Source organism: Gastrolobium bilobum, unplaced genomic scaffold (assembly GCF_033153095.1).
Source record: "Gastrolobium bilobum isolate Gb01-03AN ecotype WA unplaced genomic scaffold, APGP_CSIRO_Gbil_v1 utg2264, whole genome shotgun sequence".
Lineage (NCBI taxonomy): Eukaryota > Viridiplantae > Streptophyta > Magnoliopsida > Fabales > Fabaceae > Gastrolobium > Gastrolobium bilobum.
In genome coordinates, this window is record NW_026899254.1 from 52,453 (window position 1) to 71,136 (window position 18,684).

An 18,684-nucleotide genomic window follows, 5' to 3' on the forward strand; every position below is an offset into this window, starting at 1 on the left:
AAAAACCCTTGATGATGGGGGTAGTGTTTTATTAGGAGCAGGGTGGGCTTTATTTTTAGGTTTAGGCTTTCAATTAAATTAAATTAAATTGAAAATAAACTGTTTACAAAAACAAATTTTGTTTAAAAGGGTATTGCTAGCATGGCGAAACGTGTCAAAGAAAAATTGACTACCAAAGATCCAAACCGAGTATCCAAATAGGCTTCTTAGTTCTTTTGGGCTGCCCAATCATCCAAATTGAACCATTGAATACATTATTTTGCTTTTATTTCTATTTTTCAATTTTTTTCTTTTTCTTTTGGATACATTCTTTTTCTATTTCCATCTTTTGTTTTTGCGTCTTTCTAGCTTTATATTTCATTATTTTGGTACAAAATTTGAAATATTTTCGGGGTGTATTGGTTTGGGATTTCAATAGATTATTTTTGGATAAAAAAATCCATTAATATTCAATTAGGATTTAAAGGATTGAAAAAAATCATGTGGTATTCGATTAGGATTTTAAAAGATTATTTTAAAGTCCGTCCAAATCTATTGGTATTCAATAAAGATTTTAAATAAGAAAAACAATTTTGTAGTATTCAAAAATTTTACGATTTTAATGGATTTTCTATTTGTGTGAATTTCGTGAGACTTTTTAGTGAAAAATATAAATAGGATATCTCTCTCACGATCTTACCCTAACCCCTAAATTTTTTTAAGATTTCTCTATTGTAGTGTCTTCTTCCTTTGACTGTTTGAACCGCTCGAAACTGAGTTTCGCTATAAGAGTTTTGTTAAAGCTCAAAAATAGCAAATTTTTAGAGCTTTTGAAAGTTTAAAAAATAATTTTTCAATATACGGGTCACAATTTTTCTTGGCACAAAAATGTGTAATTTTTGTATTAAAAACAACATAAAATAGAGGAAAAACTAAAACCCTCAAATCAATTTTCGTTTTACATCAATGAAACAATATCAATTTTAAAAAAGATTGAAACTTTTATAATACGAACTCTATATTTCGTAACAATATATTCATGAACGAAATTCCTTCGCTATAGGAAACGATTTCAAACAATTTGTGTCAATAGATAACTAAAAATTTATTTTTCAAAAGCCCAAAGCAATTTAGGGTTTCAATGTATCGATTGAAAATAATTTGAGAAATTTTCTAAACTTCCTTGTAATAAAACACAGAAATTAAGATTCAATTTTTTTTAGAATACTCAATGAAAACATGCATATGATATATAGTTAGAAAACTTTTATCATGTAGAACAAAAACCCCAATGTTTCCAAGTTCAATTACAAAAAATTTCAAATAAAATTTTATCATGAACTTCAAATTCTATATGCAAATTTAGAATTATTTTATAAATAAAAAAATAGGTTTTATAATCATATATGCATAGCTCTGATACCAAATGAAGAAGATAATTTTCAACTCATTGGTCAAATCCAAGAGCAGGAATGAGAAAATACTAATGCGTAGATGACTTGTATAGTTTTAGATATATTGGGAGTTGTTGCTTAGTAATTTTGATTGTTTGTTAAAATTATACTATGTTTTACTGAATGAGAAAATTATATTATTCTTTTTTTATTAATATTATTGTATTTCTTTGTTATTTTTTTTATTGACTCTTATAATTTTGAATGTTTGTTAAAAATTATTAAGGTTTTTAAAATTTTATAAATCCATATTGTCCTTTTAAATTTTATAAATTCTATTAAAATCATTTAAAATCCAATCTTATAAAATCTTGATTGTAAAAAAAGTCTTTTAAAAAAGTCTGTAAAGTCTTTCTAATTTTAAATAATCTTTTAAAATTTATAAAAAAATTTATCGCAATTTTTTTTAAAAAAAAAACCCTAATCCAATACACCTCTCAGTATTTTTGTTGACAACCTAATTTATTAGATACTTAAAATTTAAATACTAAAATAATTATGATGAATATAAAAAATTAGCTCTCTTTTTTTTTGTAATCAAAATTAGCTCTTTAATATTAACAACTTTCATATTTATCATAATTATTTTAAATAAATTTTTTTAATTTTTCTCTTTTTCTGTAATCTGATGCCTAATTGTATGTTACGAAAAAAGCAAGCAAAAACTGTGGCATCATCCCCCTAATCTAAGCCACTGGAATGCTAACCAGGAAAAAAAAATTAAATCTTCCCGAACGAAAATTATGTGAGGAAAGCAGCGTCTAATTATCATACACATGTTGCCTGAATATAAATACATGCATCTTCACATTTAATGCACCGTATTACAATGATAGAAATTTTACTTTATTATTTATAATTTCATTATTTTTAGTAGAACTAAAAATTGATTTATTTTTTTTAAACTTCATGTTCTATTCCATTTTACTTTATAAAATATACTAAACATTAAATAAAATCACATTTCTTGTTTGTATCTCGTTCTAATACATCTACCAAACGTTATCTCGTTCTAATACATTTACCGAACGTTACTGATAATTTGGTAGAATGGAATCATCATTCTTCAACAATGGCGCGTGTTCAGGAACCATAAATGCACCGGAAAAAGGTGAAACATTAACTTTTAGGATCCAAAAAGGAAATCTTTTTTTCTTTTTTACATAATATAGAACAAATATCATGGATTGGGAAATAGATCCGGTAGATAACTGCATCTCCCTCAATGAATTAGAAAGTCCTCGAGTATTTCCTAATCTCATACATGATTGAAGATATGGAAACAAGATCCTTGTTCAAAGCAGAGCCCCCAACGATCCTCTTGATGCAATCCGAAAGTCTGGTATAATAAAGCAACAATTGGGTCAATGCAGCTCTTAATATCTCCATACCACACAAGAAGTTGCTGAAAGAAGTGATGACATCTTTGTGCATCAGCTCTATTGCAGCCTTCCACCTACTTGCAAAATCCTTCACTAGTGGCTCGACTTCGGCAATGGTTATAGGCTTATCAGGACTCGACGTTGGGTCCTCAGCTGATAAATTACAAGCAATTAAGTCCATATTTTCACAAATATAGAACGCATATAAGATGTTACAATCGTGTCATTTTTTTTTATACTTACAGGCTTTAGCCTTTACAAACTTGATTAAATCATTAAAATGCTCTTGAAGCAGTTCTTCCTGCAAGGATTGAAAAACAAAACTGTAAAGACAATTGCAAATGAGAGCAACAGGGTAAATTATACCACAACATAACCTATTCTTCTTCTGAAAATCACATAAGTTCGCAATTGTTGTAGGGAATAATTTTTTCTCGCCGTTTTATTTGGAAATGGAACCACTCAATCAGCTAGTCTTATTTGGAAGTCATTTTCTATATATTAGGACTGAAAATACTATGTAAAGAACCAATTCAACCTAAAAGCTTAAGCTGTTGGATGAGGCTACAATGATTTTATATATCTCAACACGCCCCCTCACACGAGAGCTCACGAGACTTGAAGGGTGGACGATGCACAGGCCCACCTACTTGTGCGAACAAAGAAATTCCACTTGAAAGAAAGTGGGGGGTGACAAGGATCGAACCCGGGACACGAGGCTCTGATACCATGTAAAGAATCAATTCAACCCAAAAGCTTAAGCTGTTGGGTGAGGCTACATTAATGGTTTTATATATCTCAACACACTACACCTTTCTAAATGAAGTTGGGTTTTAGATACGACAACCACATGTCAAAAGAAACTGAAATTGGGTCTGAGATGGCGTTATTCCATAAGGGGCAACATTTTTCACTTCACAATCATGAATACGAAGAAATAGCAACTAATAAAATTGATGCTCTTATGTTCCTTGCGTGCAAGATTAAAAACACAATTTAATTTGCACTGAAACCAGGTATAAAATAAACGAATGCGGTTACCACAAATAACGCTGTATTGCTCTTCAGTAGCTCCTCAAAGTGCATTTGAATTTTCCCACCTTCGGGACCTGCTTCCTGGAATCAAGCAAGCGAGAAAATCTTAGTTGCCAAGGATATTCCAATTGCCAGAGCAAGCTATGATAATGTTTACGTAAACGTGAACCTCACAGATATTTTGTTAAGGTAACTTATCCTTTTTCTTTCTACTCATATTTGAAGTAGTGTCTTGCATAATTATCAACCCGAGATAGCAGCAAGGAACGGCTGAGTTAGCAGGATAGCCGCTATTTCGAAGATTATACATGCAAGATAAATAACTTATCCCATACATACATACACAAATGCTTAAAAATAAAAATTTACACAAAATTAAAGATATATCATAATTAATAATCAGAAGTCATAGTCTCACATTCAATCACCACTAAAAAAATGAAGATGAAGAATTAATAGAAAAAAAGAAGAAGAAAGAAGGCTGCGGGAGAATAATTAGTGGAAGGTGAGGAACCATGAAGTGTGAAGAACACACTACACTACACAGCAAAAACAAAAAACAAAATAAAATAAACAGAGACCTGTCACGAAGGGGTGTGAATACTGCATGAACAGGGAGCTGTGTGAATACTGAACAAATGGGCAAATATGGGTTTTAACCCCATTTTGCCATAGTGGCCGTGACCCAAAAATGTGACACAAATGAACACCAGTAGCAGCCACCTGAGAGGCAGCGCAATACCACCCCTACCGTGCGCAATTGACTACCCAAGTGTCTTGTCCTAGTACTTTCTTGTCACGCGACACCCTTGACCTTCCAGTTTGTACAGATATATAGCTCTACTAAAAAAGAATAGTAAGCTTGCAGTTTCCTACCTTCAGAACAGCAATTGTCATATCATAATTGTTTATAAGAAACACTGTCTGTAGTTTTGGTTTTGGGAAGTTCTTGGCTAGCTTGATAAGTAAATCATCAACAGCCATTCTAAGTCGTTCTGAATTCAATTCAAGCTGCAATTAATAAGCAGATAGATTATATTTAAAATTTACAAAACAAAGGTTGATGATTAAAATTTTTATTTACTGACCTGACCCTCTCCGTACTCAGAGTTTAAGTGGATAAGTGAAGCAGTAAACTCAGCATAACGCCTCATGACATAATGAGGATGAACATCATCTTCCCATAATGTCTTCACATTTGCGTTACGCAAGCTGTTGAGGTGCATGTCAAATACCATCTTAAATCGTGGCCATAGGGAAATATTGACCTGCCAAAATAAAGAATTAGCTTCAAATATTGATTAAGCTTAGTAAACTCTATATGCTGCACAGGCCCATTGACTCAAAATATACCTTGGTAGTTTTATCCATTTAAGCCAACACAATTGCAATACTTTTAAAATATGAGGGAAATGTAAGAGAACCAAGAATGTATACATATAAAAGAGGTAATTAACACTACAAAGTATGAAGGAGGATGACAAAAGCAAATTGGTGGGTTTGTTGTTGGGGGGTGGGGGGGTTGAGAAGCAAAAAAATGATAAAAAAAAAAGAAAAAGAAAAAGAAATGAGCAAGGCCAGCACTCTACACTTCCTGTCAACTAGCAAATTCAGACATACTACAAAATAGAAAGTTAAAATCATTAGCAGATAATTACAAACAAAGAAATGGTTTAAACAATCTATATCTATATTTTATACATAAGTCTGATCTGCATTATCTCACTGAAACCAACGGGAAAAGTTTATCATGCTATAGTTTTTCTTTCGTCAAGCAATTTCAGTCACTTAGTCGTTTTTCCTTTGATTACTATTTTAAACAAAGATTTAAGTTCCACCAAAGCAGCCAGGTAGTTTTCTAACTGACATCCCGGTAACTCCGATACCAATCATAATTGTCCAGACTCAAAGCCCAACAGGAATTCTAGGCTACTCATGAACAGCTAAGTTCACTCATCTGACAATACTATCAGGGCCTCCCAGCATAAACATACTTAAAGAAAAGAATTATCTTTTCTAAATAAGAATAGCTCATTGCACAGGAAACTGACCTTGTCTAAATAAGAATCCAAGCATGGAATCCGCCTCCGAGACATAATGAGCTGAAATTAACAATTATGTCAGTTACTAATAATTGCTTAAAAAGTGAACCATTTGTAAATGTGAAATTCTTTGCCAACACTCCTACAGATTGATGTTAGCTGAAAATATGCAGTATAGAATGGAACTTATTTGAATGCTAACTGTGCAATGGATTCGGTTATTTGTTACAGATTTCTAACAAATCTTTATCACTGTATGATTGTATTACATGTTGTAAAAGGATAATAGCAGACATTCATCAGTATTAGCATCACAATGTTTCATAGATTATTCACTTATTTGGTGTTTCCTTCCTAAGAAATGGTTTGTGTCCCCAAACCAGTAATCAGGGGGGTGGGGGTAAGATTCAAATTCTTGAAACAAATTGATAGAATTATCGAGAACCAGCCATTGGCATTATACCTTCTTTCGGATACAATAGTCAAATTAGCATCATTATGGTGTTTGCTTAGATATGTTGTCCTTCTTACTGAAGACTGAATTCAGAGTATTACGCATTGGAACATTACCTGATGCTCATGTATTATGCGAATCATAAGCATTAGACCTATAGCATCATAGCAATTTGGAAGTATTGAATTGAAGTGCTCATCAATGACACCAAAAGGACCTGGCAGTACCAAAGAACAAATAAATTGACCTATTCGAAAACTGAATCCATATCAGGAAATGAAAAAAGATTCAATACTGAAAACTATATAGCAGTATTAGTTTAATATATATATATATATATATATATATATATATATATAGTGCGAGAGAGAGAGACCAAAAAGACAAAAATGTAAAAGTGATGAATAGGAGGGCGCTGAATGCACTCAGCAACAACCTTTCCCTTCTTTAAATCATTAAACGATAACAGTTTTTGTTACCATGTCCTTATTTATTATATTAAATTTTAATAGTTCACTTAATACAATTTCAGCCATTCAAATGAAATTCTTGTGGTAAATATAAAAAGGAATAATTATGTAATTATTGTAGATTGGTTTTTACAGATTCATTGTCTATTTCTTTCCTTAGTTTCTAATTCCACACCATGAACCAACTATCCCAAAAGTTGTCATGGGTGAAATCACATAAATGTTTTATATCTAATAAGAAAACATTAAAAATTCCATGCTTAATTTTTCATACATACGAATCAATGCTGAATTTTTAATGCTAAATTATTCAGTTTTATCAAGCACCCTAAGTCAATAGTGTTTACCAAAGTTTTGTAACATCATATGATCTTTGTTCCCTTTTGCATATTTTAAAAATTGATAATATACAAGCCAAGTAGCAAATGGAACAGTGAATTCAACAAAGCTCATCTTATATATCAATAAGTCGGATCTGTTCCTTCTGTTTATGGTCTGTTTACAAGATGAGCGAAAACACTTAGGTGCACCTAGGGTGACCATCTCAAAATGGGCTCAAATTTGACTGGACCCTTGGAATTGGCCTTCTAAGCAAGGCTCGTGCCCAAAGTTTTTCAGGCTTTCAGGATCATTTTCATTGAGTTTTCAATTTTTTTTCCTATTTATTTTATCTTTTTATCTCCAAAGGGACAGTTTCATAATTTCTGCTATTTTCATTTTTGTTGCCTATTTAAGGGCAATGTGAACCCTAATTTATGTGGTTGTTTTTATTGAATAAAAATATCAGAGAGCTGCAGCTACTCGAATCCTAATTCATTCTATCTAGCCAATTTCGCTTAAGTTTCGGCATTACACTTCTTAAAATAAACTCCATCACAGATACCTGAAAAAATTTCATAGAATATGTGTTCTTCTCCAAAGAAATCATCACAGAAATTATATCTGCAGTTGAAAGAAAAAAATATCAACACGCATATCACTAGGGATTTTATGCACATTAGCATTCTTTATGAAAATTTTAAGTGGCATAGCAAACTGTAGTGTACTCTGAAGTAGCAGTATCCATAAGCAGCTTCTGCAAGCTCCTGAACAGAACTTCATATGGATATTTAATAGAGCTGGCTTCAGCTATATGAGGAATCAAAGCTGGTTCATCAATTTCCTGGTACCAATGACATTTAACATACTGTCAAATCTAAGGCAGTCAACCAAAGTCTGTACGATCTGTGCAGATCAGAGACATCTAACGACATACAAATTCCAACTAACCATACCAAAAAGCTGTAGAAAAATTAAATATCACAAATAAAAAGTATAGCAAATGCTATATAAGAATTTTTATTTTTATTTTTATTTTTGAAGCAAATTCAAGGTATGTTCAACAATCATCAATTTATAAAAACCAGCAACAGGTCCATAGAGCTTGAAACATAATCCTGCAAAAAAAATAAATAAAGCAATGGTTCTTTCTCTTCATACAATTGTTATTCTTGTCTTGACCAACCTTCACTGCTCAAAGAGAACTATTGACACAAATGATAATATAATTTCATTAAATAAACACATGGATTTCTTGGTCAATTCAGTCAGCATTCAAGAAAAGAATAATCTGCACGAAAACTTCCCCCTTTTCCTAGGTTAAGGTATACCTTTAATATATTAATCCTATCCCCAAGGGCAAAAACAGCAGACCGATTCTTTAGTGGTTCCCTTGCTCTTGTAAAAAGACCACTGCTTCTTGTCTCTACACCAATTAAATCATTAGATGTTGCTATATCCAACTGTAGTTTCTCCAATGCTTGTATGTAAGCACGGAAATGAGCACTAAGAACCTGCAAATATACAGCAGCATTAGGCTACTTCATGAAATTATTTTCAAATTCACTGTTTCCCTTTAAAATTAATCTACTGCACATGTGTACTGTGTACATATTGGAGTAGCTGCTAGAAATTGACAATTCTAATATGGATCAGTAATTGCACCATTTAGCTCATACAACAACCAAAATAGAAGTCTTCTAAGTGAATTGACCATTCAAATTATGAAGGCTAGAAAAATAATATCATTAAACACACTTGATAATCAGCATAGAACAAAAGTAACATCTTCCAGACATCAGTTATCTGAATACATCAGGCCAAAGCATAGCTACCTAAGGTCTCAGATGCTATCATTCATATCTCACTTTAAACTCCAAGTTTATGGAAGCTTAGGTCCCTTTCAAATAGTAAACTTCTCGAACACTAAAAAAAAAACACTTTTCTGATGACATATGGGCTGCAAATTGCAATGTTGATGTGAAGTTCGTTCTACTTTGAGAAAGATGCTTTCAAGCAAGAACTTTAAACAAAGATAATTACATCAAGAGCAACCAAACTTTCTCTATTCATAGTAATATTAATATGTAGGCCAACATTACAATCAATAAAATCTTGATGGAAAATTCTGATTTCAACAGCTACCTTGTTCATTGTATCAATATAAGCAGCACGAACTTCATTATATACTTCCTTGCCATGTTCCTTGAGGAAGGCAACAACATACCTACACTTTTACACTTCCATTTGTTAGATTTATAGAGCACCCACAGTTGAAAAAATAACCAGAATGATTCCACAAATTTAAGATGGTGAAAGTAAGGAAGTATAGATTGGTACATTTTACATCCTTCTATAGCTCTCTTGTTGGCAGGCTAAATAAAAACATGCAAATGACGAAAACCAAAGCATTTAAAAAATAAAAATCATTGAATATTTATTCAGTAACAATATTCCGCAAGAACAAAAGCTCTGTTTATAAGCACAACCTCTGATGATTCTGTACATTGAAGACTGAATAAAACAAAGTTATTAAACATAAATAAACCTAATATCCAGGTCAACAATATAAGAATGAATAGATTTGTGTAGAACATAAGGTATTACTTAAGAGATATACATTTTTTAAAATGTACATTGAAAAAACTAGCACAGGCAAACATGTTTGGCCTGTTATCAAGTAGAAACAATTATGAGCCGGTAGAACTTATAAATTGGAATTTGGAACTTATAGCTTATCATGACATCAAACTATCACACCTAAAAATCAATAGAAACAACTCACTTGTACTTTAAAAGGACACTTTGTTGAAGTATTTGGATATTTGTTTTGGGTTTTCTCAAGGCATAGAGTTTCTGAACAATGAAGTCAAATACCTGCAGAAAGATGGATAGCCATGATAAAGATATTTGTTTATCTAATAAATAGCTTTCCAAACAAAATAAATTTCTGCCAGGTATTATATCATGAAAAGAAAAAGTTATACTAATACTATTATAGGTGTTGATAACCTTTGAGACTGCTTTCTGACGAAGTTTTTCAAGCTCAGGCTGAACATCTTTTAGAGCTTTTGAAGCTTTAACCATTGGGTCCACTTCTACAAACTTCAGTTTCTTACTCAGAATCTCAAGAGTTCTCATATATTCCTCATTGACCTGAAAAAAATTCAAAGAGACCAAGAAAGCTAATTAAAAGGGAAGATAATGCTTAAACATAAGGTATGCTGAGCAGTATGCACATCATGTACTGGGTAATGTACATGAAATTCAAAACATACACCTAAATGTTTAAAACATATTAACTGTAGCCTAAAATGCCAAAGAAGAGCTAGAAGAGACATCTGATCGGAACAATAAACTGTCAACCTAAGTATTAATTCTTCAATCCAAAAGAAACATGGGGTGTGTGTGTGTGTTGGTTACAAAACATTGTATATATTTTAATGTTGCCTAAGCAACCAATATCTATATATGTCAAAACTAATAAACAAAATGAAGTTACAAGTTTAGGAAAAAATACAATCAAAACAAGTAAAGCTCTTGAGCTTTTTATAGCTAATTCCCTAAGGACCTGTGTAACTTGATCACATATATGCCAAAATCATAGAGATGTAACGTGCATGTCTATTTTGTCATAGATGTCTGTTTTCAAGCATTAGCTAAAGAACCAAAGTCGCTAACAAAATATATTAGATACTCAAATGTCTCAATCAGATCCTTTTTCAAAGCCTGAAAACCTGATAGAGATGCAGAAGATAAGAAGCTTGTGCAAATTACACACCACCAAAAGCAACTAATACAATATTACTGGAGAGAAGTAGATTACAGAGAAAGCATAAATACCTCTCCATCAACAAGAATGTCTACCATCCTTGGAGGAACTATTATGTCTTCCACAAACCTAGCCAATTTGGATTCCGCCACCTTTTGGGGGAAAAAACAGACCAATCATACTACATATAACACATGTACAGATGGGAAAAGACAGAAAAACTTAGCCCAATGTGGGAGGGGTAGGGGAGCAGCAGGGGAAAATAGAAAATAAGTAAGTAATATTGAAACTACTATTCTCTCATCCAAACATTAAAAGAAACCCAATAATTTAAGAAATTCTTCAACTGCCAAAATGTAAACAGCCTTTTCATGCACTTTACTTCCAGGATCAAAATGACAGTTTGTTATATAATAGTAGTAATTGCCATTCTAGTATTAAGCAAAGGCCAAAACACCTTTGAAATCCTAGTTTGTTTATATAAAAGGACCATACCTTTCGATTCTTAAGCCTCAAACCCATATCCATAGACTTCTCCTGGAGAATCTTTATGTCTGAACTAATGGAACCAATCTCAGCCTGATAAAAAAAATTAAGAGTTCATGAATTAAAATTCAATATCCACATAGAAACTGCAGTGCAATTTGTTAAAGAAGTCCTTCAAACTATTGAGTAGACTACTATAATTGTCACATTTGTTTTGATACATGACTTTTGAAAGATCCCCAGAACAGGTAAATAGGAACTTCATTATTGTAAGGTGAATGTAATCCTTTTCATACGGAAAAGTTTACATTAACATCAACATCAACATCAACAACACCTTTAAAGTTTTCATAAACAAAAAAATAAAATAAAATAAAATACTTTGAATAAGTGTCAAATTAAAGTTTAAGATAAAATTTACTTTCAAAAATTGTTAAGACTGTGGTTCCAAATTTTACAACACTGGTATTACTGTTCTTATCAGAAAATCAGGATAACATTTTTACCATCTTTTTTTAAATGATCATGATTAACTAAGAATTGGTTAGTTGGTTCAGCTCTTTATCGGGCTAAACATAGTTCACAAGCATTAAGCTCATCAATTGAACCATAGTTCCACCTGAAAATTGCATTGCTTCTTTTGCAATATAGACTCAGAAACATTTTAATAGATAACCTTCATAGATATTTAGAGCATAACCATGAATATAATGAAAGATTAACTTAAGATACATTTTTCATGCAGCAGTGATTTCCTCTAAAAAATTTATGGAAGGAAAGCAACTGGAATTCTGAAATAATAAGACTTTCCTATTAGAGAAATAAAGTGTTTCGCAATTGCATAAAAAGAACTCTGTCACATATACATCCAAAATAAAAACAAAAATATTTGAAAGATAAAATACAAACAAAGCAAGCATGATCAGTACTGGTGCTCATAAGTGCAAGCTTCTTCAAATTGCTCAATGGGTCAACACACCTGAAATCCACTTAGAAGAGTTTCCATGTGTGACAAGATACTATCACAATCTCGAATTTGATCATGAAGAGAGACTAGGTTATCACTTTCTTTAATATAATCCTGCAATAAATGGAACAGTTGCAAAAGTCATTGATTAGTGTATTGTCAGAAACCATGAAACAAAACTTGATTAATACTAGGAACAACGTGACATGACAAAAAAAAAATTCATAATAAAGCACAGGAAATTATTCAGAACACGCCATTATATCAAGAGCCATATAGAAAATATAAAGCATAAATTATTTCTTGCATTAGAAAATCCATAGGATTAAACATTTACATAATTAATTTGTTATCACAAAATCATAGAAAGATGGCATTCTCCTAGAGGTAGAAGAAAATGCCATTATCATTTGTTTAGCATTTAGAAGAGAGAGATCCATAAAGCCAAGCCAACATGTAAAATCAGTACTGCAACCAAATAGTGATTAAACATACATAATAATCATCAAATCTAGCAAAACAAACAAAGTGGTGTGACTATTTAAATTTCACAAAATTATCAACAAACCTGAATTGAATCCAATTCGACTTTACGCAAATCATTCTCAACTCCCTTCGTATAATCCCTAAGTTTTGTACCTTTAGATAGTATGTTTACAACTACCTGCACAAACGAAAAACAGGTTAATAATATGTGTCTAACCAAAACAATATTTCAAAAGTAAGGAAAATAGGCCTATAGAGAATGTGATTTGTGACCACTGATTATGCACGGGAAGAAAATACCACTGCATAAAATATTAACCATAAATGAAGTCATTAAGAGTATGAAACCATTAACATGCTTAACATGACACTAGTTGGTGCAATAACCTCACACTGAAGCACTCTTGAAAGCGTTTATAACTTGTTTAAAAGTATTGCCTTATGTGCTGGACTCTTAAGCTAAGAGAGACAAAACAGAGAAGCTAGTTCTGCCATTGATTAAATTGAAATATCCAACGAGGGATAAGATTTCAATCATGACACGAACAAGGAGAATTACGCAAATGGGTAGTTAATGGTGATTATGGTAAATAGATAGTTACTAAGAACAAGCATCGGAACATTACAAAGCTGCATGTGGAAATTCTGATATAAACCATTTCAGCACCATCTAAAGTAGTAGAGTTTCCAACACAAGGATGAAATACTAACTCACATCATCATTCCTACATTCTTCGAGCTCTTGTTGTAGTCCTTCCAATGATATATCATCACTGTAAAACAAGTCAACCAAAGCATCTAAAAACTAATAAGCTTGATTGCAAAATTCACGATCAATCGAAACAGAATAGTAATAACCAGAAAATCATCTTAAATTTTTGGAAGGGAGGCAGTAGAAGAGAGAACACTGACCTGCTTAGATCCTCTTCGAGAGTTAAGTCCCCAACGAATGCTCCCAAATCAAATGTATTAGAGGGGCTCTGCACACACACCACCAAACGTTCAATAAAATGCTCGCTCCTTCAAGTTGTTGATAATAGAAGCAGTTGCAGTGCAATTGAGAAAAGAAAAAACTAACAAGTAGGAGTAGATGGATGTGTTTATAATACTATATACCATTGTGCTGCCGGCAACATCAGCCATCTTGTTTGCGTCGAAATAATTCACGGATTTCTTTAATTTCAATAATATTTGAAGAAAAAAACTATGGATTAGAAGAACAAGTAGTTCTGAGCGGTAATCAAAGGCACACCAATGGCGTGATCGCCATTCGCCACCACTGAAATGAGATTTCAGAGACACATTGCAGCTGAGATCTACTTGTCTGGGTCTCGGAGGTGATCGGGGACACCCGGTGGGGTCCAGATTGGGCTGGGCTTCTTCTTTTTAAGCCGAAACCCATGGGCTCTTTCAGTTTTGAGTTATTTAAATAAGGTGATAAGTTTAAACTTTTCTTATATCTCAAGTAATAAATAAGTTTGAGCTTGATGGTTAAAAGGTTTTTATAATGTTAGATTTTCAAACACGTAATAAATACTGAAATGATAACCACAGTATTCTAGATAACTATGTACCTTGTATAGTTGAATACCTGATTAAAAATTATTATTGTAAGAAAGTTTTAAAAACTTGGTAAGACGATGATGTTTAAGCATGCTAGCTTGCATATAATTCCAGATTTTTTTTGTTACAATATGTGAATTTCATTTACTATAATTTTCAAATAATGGGATGAAGTTTTTTTTTATTCCATCATTATATATTTTAGGAATGATACCTGGAAATTTTGAGTGTGTGTGATTGTGTTCTAATTTTTTTGTTTTTAAAACTATTTTATAGAATAGTTAATGGAATAGGTCTTTTTTTGCTTGTTTTGAAAGTTAAAAATCAAAACACAAAACAAAAATAACTTTATTTGATTTGATTCTAAAAATAAAAAAGCACTTACAATTTTTAAATATTTTTTTACAAAACATACCTTATTAAACAAAATTTTTTAGAGTAAACACCAATTTTAGTCCCTGTCAATATCTACGAAGTCCTTTTTAGTCCCTGGCAATAAAAAAGGATCAAATTGGTCTCTGAAATTACAAAAAAAGGGTCATGTTAGTCCTTATGTCAACTCCCAAATATGTAGAGTGACCCTTTTCTTGTACTTTCAGGGACCAATTTGGTCCTTTTTTATTGTCAGAGACTGAAAAGGACTTCGTAGATATTGTCAGGGACTAAAAATGGTGTTTACTTAATTTTTTATTTTTTGTTCTGAAAATAAAAAAAATTAAAATAGATTTCAAACGGGCTCTTTATTTTTTTCACCACAGCATCAATTAATCCAATTATATTTGATGAGTTAATTCAAAAAATCTGATCTCAATAAAATTTATAACTCATTAAGAAATTCCGGTCCAAAAAATTTAGCTTGTTTTAAGCTGTAAAATTTATGATGTGTTTTGAGATTCAATTCATCGAATAATTATAAGTTTAATTAATTAAATATTTATCTTTAAAAACTTCTCTTATTTTTATGAGATAGATATCCTCATTTTTATTTTAAATATTTTTCTTCTGTGTGGGATTTTAATCTGTAATGACAAAGGACATATATCAATTAGAAGAAAAAGATGAGATTATTTTCATTAAAAAAAATCCCTCCAAATTCATCCCAAAAAACATAATCTTCTCTCTCTCTCTCTCTCTCTCTCTCTCTCTCTTATATAACTGGACAGGTCTCTACAAAGGACATATATCAATATGTTCGCCGTTGTTGAATATGAGGCACAAATCTTCAATAGGCCTTTTTCAAAGATGCAGGTATAGTTATGTTAATCATTTATATATTATGTTGTTTTGTTACATGAAACGTTTGATTGAACAAGAGCTTTGATTTTTTTAATTTATCTTTATATTATTTAGTGAACAAATTGATAATAATGACTTTAAAATAAAAATTAGTTTTGAAAGTGAGAAAGTTGCATTATTCCTTCCAACGAAGGGTTTCCTTTGCTGGTAATTCCCACTCATCAATATGGAAATTGAGGCCACTAGTGGTGCCAGCGTCCGAGCAAGACAAAAAGCATCTTGGTGGGTATATGTTTGTCTCCACTCTAGTTTGTCATAATTAACCCCATTTTAGAACATTCTTCTCATCACCTGACCCGTGTTTTGTCTCCATTAAGTCGATCCTTGACCCAAATTATGAGTTTGCTATGCGCTTTAATCTTTATCCCATATTTGCACGTTTTCAAATGTCTCTCACCCTTGGTCCTTGTATACATAAAGGGAACAATCATAAAGTTCATGCACAATAAATTTGAAGTTAGAAGTAAAATTGTCTACCTCTCAAATAATAATGGATCAATTCAATTTACTAGTGCTGTACCTATAGCCTGACCAAAAGATTATTCTTTCATTATATAATACTTCTGATGTATAAATATTACATTTCTCTACCTCTGACCAGAGCCCTTTTTTTTTTAAATGAATCTGAGCAGCAGGCCAACTACTTCTTTAACCTGTTTTAATTCTGGACTCTTCTTTTCTTCTTTCATTTTCCTCTGTTCAACAACTTCTTACATATTCATGGCATCGACATCAGCACCACGGTCTTCTTCAGAGCTAACTATCAAAATTGAAAGCAATCTTTCAAAATCACGACTATCAGAGCTGGGTATAAATTTGTGGCCCAAGTGAGTGACCAAGTCATATATCAAATTAATAGCTTGTTAATAGAGTAGCTTTTTTCCTTTACTTTTTTTAGACAGCAATTTCTTATCAGATGTATATATGCATGATTATTCGATGGATCCAATGAAATTTTGTGTTTTTCATTAGATGGGGTTGTCCTCCTGGTAAGTACTTGCTCAAATTCGATGCCCAAGAGACATGTTATTTGCTGAGAGGGAGAGTGAAGGTTTACCCAAAAGGCTCATCATCTGAGTCTGTGGAGTTTGGTGCCGGTGACCTTGTCATCATACCCAAGGGACTTAGTTGCACGTGGGACGTATCCGTTGCAGTGGACAAGCATTACAAATTCGAGTCTTGCCCCGTTCCTACACCTTCTTCCAATTGATTGAGATTAGAGCTAAATATTTGAATTTTTTTATTGTTTATCGTGCTTAATATTCACCAGGAAAATAAACTAATAAATGTGAATCCTACCATTGTAGTCTACTAGCAATGTATCCGAACTAGATGCCGTGTGAAAACAGTATAACGATGCTCTTCCTTTTTAGTTTTGATCTTTTTGCATGTGATCCCACAACCACAACCTTAAAAATCTCAGGTTTTATTTCTTTCTCTCTCACAAAAAAAAATAAAAATCTAGGGCTTTATTACACATGCAAATATGCGTGGCAAAATGGCATGCCTCCTTTACTTATTAGGAATTGATGCTCAAAATTTACGAAACGATGTGCTGAGCCAATCTGCGCCGCTGTGTCAAAGTTTGCTCCTTTTGTACTGATAAAGGGTATCCCTGAAATATTCTTGCCCTGGCTGGGAGAGGGGAATATCAATATGAATCTTTGTGCTGAATTGTCATTTGCCGTATATAAAAAGGGTCTTTCTTTTTTCTTTTCTTTTTTGTAAAAAATAAAAGGATCTTTAATTTCAACGATGGGTTATTTCTAGAAATAAAAAATGCGTGTTGTCTTCTTTTACTAGTGTCGTCTCTTGGACGGAAGTACTGGAAACTGAACCAAAGCTCAGAAATGATGGCACTCATGCTTGTGTGCCTGTGAGAAATTGATGATTTCTGAATGGGAAAATTTAAGAAGCAGTGAGCTCTTAATGGCCCAGGTTGTTTTGGCATTAACATAAGATAACCCAACCCGTTCTTTTTCAAGTTTCATGCGCAACGAACGAAATATACTATGGCTATTCTTTCACATAGATGAGTAGTCACATCACTGTCAAAAATAAAAATAAAGCATTTCATTAAAAAAAAAATATTTTTGAATATTTTCTCATAGACAAATGTAAAAATTAATGCTGAGATATTAACCAAGTAAGATTGTAATTACGAGAGGTGGTTTCAGTAATAAATAAGCTTGTATAAAGGATTCAAGCTCTTGTATAATTAGTTTTGCAAAAATTAGTTTGCACCTGTATTATTATGTGAGTTTCGGTAGAATTGTTAAAATAAAAGCCAATTTATCAATTCAGGTTGCTTATAATAAAAAAATTGACGAGCCTTAGCATGATTTTTCAGATTCTAATTTATTTATTTTTATCAAATCGATTAGCCGGGTCATATTTTTAATTTTAAGATAAATGAAAAAAGATATTTCAAAGTGAACAATAAAAAAAAAAATCAGATTAAATTTGACTTGAAATATAATAAGAAATTTCTTAAATAAGTGTAAATAATATGAAAGTTTATTAGATAAAATATAATTTGAGAAACATATAAAATTTCCGGTCCATATTGGATCGAACTATTTTAAAATTTGGATCAGAAAATTGCTCTAATTTTATTTTATTTTTTGGGTTTTTCCGTCTTTCATTTTTTAAATACTCCTAACATTAACAATCAAGTATGGGTGTATTTATTCTTAAATTTTTCAGTGAATTAAAAATAATTTACTTTTTAAATTAAATAAATATAAATGAATAATTATTTATTCACCTAAAAAATAAATATACTTTTATTTAGGCTGGAGGAGCCATGTCTAATATAAATTAATCCGAATTGAATCAAAGTATATTTTTATTTTTAAAAAAAAAAAACAAAGGGGCCGGTCCATCAAGAAATTGATTTGGACTCAGTGGCTTAGCCCAGAAAACTAGTGAAGGCTAATTGGGTGAGGGTGAAGAGTGTGTAAGAGTGGTTTTGAAATTT

The 18,684-nt window shown here is 31.9% G+C and overlaps 2 protein-coding genes across 2 annotated transcripts; one reads left to right on the forward strand and one right to left on the reverse strand.

Annotated features, from left to right (window-relative positions):
- Positions 1 to 2,476: 2,476 nt before the first annotated feature.
- On the reverse strand, positions 2,477 to 14,157 carry LOC133288785 (vacuolar protein sorting-associated protein 52 A). The gene is made up of 20 exons (XM_061486604.1): positions 13,962 to 14,157; positions 13,758 to 13,825; positions 13,561 to 13,618; positions 12,928 to 13,023; positions 12,372 to 12,473; positions 11,402 to 11,485; positions 10,978 to 11,058; positions 10,147 to 10,290; positions 9,920 to 10,011; positions 9,280 to 9,361; positions 8,466 to 8,648; positions 7,863 to 7,978; positions 7,700 to 7,758; positions 6,463 to 6,563; positions 5,902 to 5,952; positions 4,939 to 5,118; positions 4,727 to 4,861; positions 3,857 to 3,931; positions 3,059 to 3,116; positions 2,477 to 2,968 (listed from the first exon to the last, which is right to left on the reverse strand). Exons 1-20 carry the CDS (start codon positions 13,986 to 13,988, stop codon positions 2,664 to 2,666), a joined length of 2,097 nt encoding a protein of 698 aa, XP_061342588.1. The 5' UTR covers positions 13,989 to 14,157; the 3' UTR covers positions 2,477 to 2,663.
- A 2,256-nt stretch (positions 14,158 to 16,413) lies between these two features.
- LOC133288841 (uncharacterized) lies at positions 16,414 to 16,980 on the forward strand. The gene is made up of 2 exons (XM_061486671.1): positions 16,414 to 16,531; positions 16,677 to 16,980. Exons 1-2 carry the CDS (start codon positions 16,425 to 16,427, stop codon positions 16,912 to 16,914), a joined length of 345 nt encoding a protein of 114 aa, XP_061342655.1. The 5' UTR covers positions 16,414 to 16,424; the 3' UTR covers positions 16,915 to 16,980.
- The last annotated feature ends 1,704 nt before the right edge of the window (positions 16,981 to 18,684 follow it).

Coding starts and splice junctions, on each gene's coding strand:
- LOC133288785 (XM_061486604.1), bottom strand. CDS start 13,988: ATGGCTGATGTTGCCGGCAGCACAATG. Junction 11,486..12,371: donor CTCTTCTAAGTGGATTTCAG/GTGTGTTGACCC, acceptor TTTTTTTATCAG/GCTGAGATTGGTTCCATTAG. Junction 9,362..9,919: donor AGTGTCCTTTTAAAGTACAA/GTGAGTTGTTTC, acceptor GTAAAAGTGTAG/GTATGTTGTTGCCTTCCTCA.
- LOC133288841 (XM_061486671.1), top strand. CDS start 16,425: ATGGCATCGACATCAGCACCACGGTCTTCTTCAGAGCTAACTATCAAA. Junction 16,532..16,676: donor GGTATAAATTTGTGGCCCAA/GTGAGTGACCAA, acceptor GTTTTTCATTAG/ATGGGGTTGTCCTCCTGGTA.